Source organism: Malus sylvestris, chromosome 4 (assembly GCF_916048215.2).
Source record: "Malus sylvestris chromosome 4, drMalSylv7.2, whole genome shotgun sequence".
NCBI classification, from domain to species: domain Eukaryota; kingdom Viridiplantae; phylum Streptophyta; class Magnoliopsida; order Rosales; family Rosaceae; genus Malus; species Malus sylvestris.
The window spans coordinates 30,688,558-30,694,557 of NC_062263.1; the positions used below are offsets into that span (position 1 = coordinate 30,688,558).

Consider the following 6,000-nt stretch of genomic DNA (forward strand, 5'->3'; position numbering starts at 1 on the left):
GAGCGAGTAGATTATCTTTTTTGGTGGGTTTAACGATGACATATAGCGTAATGAGTTATTTGTTTGATCGATATCTTCTAATTTGTCCTCTTTTGTAACCCAATAAGAAAGAAAAAAAAAATTGTTTCAGACACTTTATATGGAGTCATTCATTACTCGTTTATATTTTTTGTTAAATTAAATTAAAAATAGAATAACTAGATATTAGTACACCAAAAACAAACAAAATCCATACGTAAATGAAATGAGTAGGGTGGGGAGTAGTGAAAGTTGGAGGGAAAACAAGGTGGAATTTGGTGGCAACACGAGGAATCCGCCGGGGCGTAAGAGGAGAGAAGAGGCGGGGCCGTTTCAAGTCTTAACCGGCGGAGATTCACTTCTCGCTGTCACCATTCAAAAGTGGCGGCAGCTCGAACGCATTCCCCTCAAACCTGATTGGTCGAGCGGCTCAGCTGGGTTGGGTTAGGCCCAGTTTTGGGCCCTCACTGGCCTTTCCTTTTTTGTTTTTGCAATCGCATCTTTTTTTTTGAAGAGGGACAAAAAAAGGAAGACGATTAGAAGTGTACGCGTGGACGATTTCTATTTGTCCTCCGGCCTTCGGATTTATGCAGTGAGCTTTCTTCTACCCTCTCACACCAATTTGGTTGGTTGTAGATGCTTGGTGGAATTACCAAGTGGCCCTCCCAATTGATCCATTATTTCCACTTCCAATTGAAGAGCGATTGACTCATGTGTTTGTGTATGCATTGATCGCCATACTTCACCATAATAAGATCTTCATATGGTGCCTTACATCTTTTATATGTGATGTGCATTTGAATTCGAATATCTTTTAAACGACTCAAAAGTACAATTATGTTATTTTATTATTACTATTTGAAAGACTCGGCCCTTGGTAACGTATGAAGTTGATCTGTCCAATGATTTGTGTGTATAAAAGCACAATAAACGTGGTTCATAAGCGTTTTTTTCAAAGTTGTATTGGACTATTCAAACTGAACATACAATAAACGTGAACAAGTACGTACCTTATGCGCAACTTTAATAAAACCATTTTACCTAATGACATGTGAATTCCGACTGTGGATTACTTGTGCATTGATTGCTTATGTGAAGATGACAACACAAGGGAGTCCCACACCATATCACGAATTCAACTTCTGACTAGAAATTGGACTCTTGAAAGAGACCTAATTATCGTGAGTTTGTAAATATCTTTACAAAATCAATAATGTAGTTGAGCACACAAAATCATCTATATTGTTGAAACATTCTGTAGTTAATATGGACTTTACTATAGTACGTGACATCGAGAATTATTCATTTGAAATTTTGTATACAAGTTAGTGCAGGCTAACTCCATTATATACAGCAGTTTGAGGTAATTTTCTCAATTTGGTCATGTAGTTTTACTTTGGAAATCATATCAATTTATACATTCAATATGTTTAACCGTGTGACAAGCAATATAGATGTGAAATATGTCATTAAGTTTGTTTGAACATACAGTCAATCGCTAAATCGATGATGTTGTAGATATGAAATTTATCGTTAGGATAATGTATAAGTCATATTGATACTAGTGAGATCAAATTGTGCGATTGATTCGCATTATATTGCAAAGTATCAAAACTCTGATAATGTGTAAGTCAATATGTTTAACGTCGTGCCTTTTTCACTTTATTTTGGGGTCAAATCTTTCTCTGTCTGAGAGTTTGAGAAGAGTCCCTTCCACTATTTTAAATTTTTAATATGTGAAACCTTCATACTTGTGGAGATCTTCGCTTGCAGCAAAGATCTCTCCCTCTCCGTCTCTCGTCGGATCTCTCCCATTTCTACAGGCTTTACATAGGATTTCAGTAAACCACTAAGCAAGGATTTAGATCCATTTTCCTGAGAAAATCCCCGCTAAAGTTTTCCCCTCTGATTCCACCGTCTACCCATCGCAGCTTCAGAGTTCAGACCTTCCAATTTCTGCAGTCATGGGGTTTCGCTCGATTCCCAGAACGATTGCGTACTCCCTCCCCCTCCTCTTGCTCTTCCTCCTCGCCGTTTCTGCTCAGGTAGCTCTCTCTCTCTCTCTCTCTCTCTCCCTCCCTCTCTCTCTCTGTGTGTATGCGTATAGGTATATATGATTCTAATTGTGGTGATTTGTTGGGTGATTAGGAGTCTGGGGCTGAAGCTGAGAGGGGAGACTCTAGGGGATCCAAAAATCTGGGCCGTCGTAGTAAGGTTTGACAATCACCCTCTCTTTCTCATTACAATCTGTTTGGTTACTGAGAAAATTGATGAGGAACGAAGACATTAAACAATTCTTAACCATTATTTATCTGTTGGGTCATGTTTCTCTTCTCTGATTGTAAGCAAGTTACAATGTGATACTGCAAGAACTGTTTAGAGTGGGGGAGTTGGTAGCTTGTATAACATTCAATTGTATGTTCATCGAATTAGGTAGTGTTGCGCAAAGTAAGTTTGTTAGTTGATTTGATTTGATTTGTAGTTTGATGCTTTAGAAGCTTGGATACAGTTATTTGGAAGTGGGGCTTTGTAGGTCTGAAATTCGGACGAAACTAAACTGGATTTAGTTCTATTGTGCAAAATTAGTATTCGATTCGTTTATAGTTTCATGCTTTTGTTGGGGTATTTGGATGGAGTTTTGTGGCCTGTATGCATAACACTCAATTGTATTTTTTAAATGGAAGATTCTGTATCTTGTTTTTCGAATCCCATTGTTAATACTATGTCAATTTGTTTGTGCAGATAAAATTGGGTATTCTTGAAGTTAATACCCTTGGAGTCAAGACAGAGGGCGACTCAGTTGCTATCGGCCTCCACGTGGACTCGGGGCTTGGAGTTTTCGATGCCTTTATCGCAAGTTTGTCAATGATTTTAGTTAGTGAGGTTTGTGCACAAACTTTCCAATCTTGTTTAGGTCAATTTTACTTTGAAAGTTGTGGTAATTTAGGAGAGGTTCTCACCTCCTTGTTCAGTTAGTAATCAGTGATCCCATAATAATAGAATGAAATTCAATGGCTTAGAACCAGGTCAAGTGTATAAACAAATGATCAAGCTTGCATGGTGGTGCTGTTTTTATTTTATGTTTTTGAATCTGTATAACTAGGAGAGCTATGGTGATTAAACTAATATTTTTCCTAATTGATAACTGCTACTAGATTGGAGATGAAACATTTATAATAGCAGCTCTTATGGCAATGCGTCACCCCAGGTCAATTGTCCTATCTGGTGCACTTTCCGCCTTGTTTATAATGACGGTAAGTTATCTTATCTTTCATTTCTGTTGTGGAAATAAGTATAATAACGTTTCCCCTTCCATATCTCTGCTCTCTTTTAGTGGTTCTAATGTGCAATTTGTTTCCATGACAAAATGGTTTCAAAAACTGAAAAGTGCAATTTGTTACCATCGATCTGATCAAGATTTAAGTTGTTTTGTTTGTCAATTAGGTACTTTCTACTGGACTTGGTAGGATTGTGCCAAACTTGATATCAAGGAAGCATACAAATAGTGCAGCTACAGGTAAAGCTACCCATTCTTTTTGTTACTTGACCACTAAGAAATTTTATGAGAATTGGATTTTCCATATTTTTTTGTGGCAATAGAATCATAGACACATTTTCTTGCTTCAATGTTTGATAGTAAATTGAGTTTTCTAATTCTATTTTCTTTGCAGTTCTATATTTATTTTTTGGACTGAGGTTACTTTACATTGCTTGGAGATCATCAGATTCTAAATCTTCCCAGAAGAAAGAAATTGAAGAAGTAAGTTTATCAAATGTTTTCACTTTTTAGCCTTTAAGTGATTTGTGTTTATTTATGATCTCTAGATAGATGGATGGTAAAGTAGCAAATGCTTGGTGCCTGTACTACCCAGTTTTGGATCATAATATTCAACTTTAGATTGGATAAAGCAATATTTAAATTATTTCAAGAATTGCTTTGATGCTTTTGAAGGAACATGTGAACGGGGGAGGTCTTCAGAAACCTCCGGAAAAAAACCTCATCTGTATAGTGATAAAGACTGCAAAAGAACTTTACCTCAATTGTGCAACTGATAAGTAGGCTGATGACATTGAGTAAATTGGTGTCGTATGTTTAAAATTTTTTAGGGTCTTTGGTTTCCCTTGAGTTAGCCATGGAAGGACTAGGCATTTAGGAGAATTGGGAATAATCTATTAGAATTCATATTTGTTTTAAATTGTTTGCCTGCATTATTCCTGATGTCTGATCACTTTTTATATCCTCTTGATTTCATCACATTTATGAACTTACAACATGAATTTTGTCCATCCACTAGTCTATTTTCAGTCGATTTGTTGTCTAAATTTGCTTGGCATCCGATATATCCAGGTTGAAGAGAAACTTGAGTCTGGACAGGGAAAGACACCCTTCCGCCGTTTCTTTTCCAGATTTTGTACACCTATCTTCTTGGAGGTATGACTGATTTGGTTTATTTTAACTATACTTGTCGCGCATGCTTGTAGCAAATATGATCCATATCTTATTCTATAGCTAGCGATGTTGAGAATCAACTCATACAGCTTAGACCTTTTGAGCTGTTAGTTTGAAGTCTTATGATAACCTTCAGTACTAACTTAATTCTGTTTGCTCTTGCAGTCTTTCATTTTAACATTTTTAGCAGAGTGGGGAGATCGCAGCCAAATAGCGACAATTGCTGTAAGATGAATATCTTTGAACTGATATATTATAAGTCCCCCTTCATAGTTAATGTTATATTTAGTCCATACTTTTTCCTCTTGAACTGAGATGAGTATCTTTGAACCCTGCAGCTGGCAACCCACAAAAATGCGATTGGAGTTGCGGTGGGTGCAACACTAGGACATACAGTCTGCACGTCTGTGGCTGTGGTAGGAGGGAGTATGTTGGCATCCAAAATCTCCCAACGGACAGTCGCTACAGTTGGAGGCTTGCTCTTCCTATGCTTCTCCGTGTCGTCTTATTTTTATCCTCCTCTGTAAGTGCAAACTGTGAACCCTAGGATAACCAGATTCTTTTAAGAGCCTTGAATGCTCCACGCATTTTGTTTTTCTATATCATTCTGATTCGTTTGTAAAATGATAGCATATACTATACAGTGATATTAGTTGCGTCCCTCCTCGGTTGCATTGCCCCATTGTTAATGATGCATACCACGAAAGAAAATGTACACCCATTTTCTTACAAACGTTTTCAATTACATGGTCTTATGACTCTCATCCTCATGTGAGATGAATCAAAGTGGAAAGCTCTTACCCGAAAAAACCGCATACGTGGAATAGGCCAGTTGCTCGTGACAATGTCTGTAAGCGAAAAATGAAATCAGTAACGTGTTCGAAAGAGAGAGACTTCATTCTATTCATGATTGGTTGCTTCGTGTCCTACAAATAGAGAAATTTTTCATCGTGACCAGGATACTGGTACACCATTTGTTTTTATATAAGTGGTGGCAAATTGTATGTTTTTTAGTTATTAACTTTTTAACATATATGTTTCACTATTTGTATAATAACACGTAGTGTACTATCTTGTATTCCGATTACATTTAAAAATCTCACCTACAAATAGCCAAAAAAGAGGCTTTTCGTTGATTTTTTTTTAGGAAGAAACCCTCTTTTGGCAACATTTTGAAGCTCACTATTCTTTATTTCACTTCATTGTTTAGTTCTTGGATATTATATTAAAAACACATTTGAGCTCAATAAATGGTAAAACCAATTCTAAATGCTTATAAAGTTTACCTTAATGCATAAGAAAAATATTTTGTCCAAGTAAAAAATTTAGACTTTTTTTCTGGAAAGAAAAAAAAACATGTGCTAACACTAACGCTATTTAGTCAGTTTTACAATTTTGTACAAACTTCATCATATAATCCATTTGCTTTCACTTATGCCTCACTGTAGAATTTGAGAACTTATGCAAAACTTTCCGTTGATATTCTTGAGAGTGGAACCCTATATTGGCAATATTTTGGGCCTCACAACTAT

General features: G+C 36.5%; 1 protein-coding gene across 2 annotated transcripts; it reads left to right on the forward strand.

Moving 5' to 3' along the window:
* Nucleotides 1–1,682: 1,682 nt before the first annotated feature.
* Nucleotides 1,683–5,129, forward strand: LOC126620017 (GDT1-like protein 3). 2 transcript variants are annotated; one of them, XM_050288475.1, is made up of 9 exons: nt 1,686–2,063; nt 2,167–2,232; nt 2,761–2,901; nt 3,174–3,272; nt 3,463–3,535; nt 3,690–3,778; nt 4,367–4,450; nt 4,634–4,693; nt 4,807–5,129. In XM_050288475.1, exons 1-9 carry the CDS (start codon nt 1,983–1,985, stop codon nt 4,993–4,995), a joined length of 882 nt encoding a protein of 293 aa, XP_050144432.1. In that variant the 5' UTR covers nt 1,686–1,982; the 3' UTR covers nt 4,996–5,129. The 2 variants fall into 2 exon arrangements, with proteins under 2 accessions (XP_050144433.1, XP_050144432.1); XM_050288476.1 differs by lacking the exon at nt 2,167–2,232 and having other exon boundaries at nt 1,683–2,063.
* The last annotated feature ends 871 nt before the right edge of the window (nt 5,130–6,000 follow it).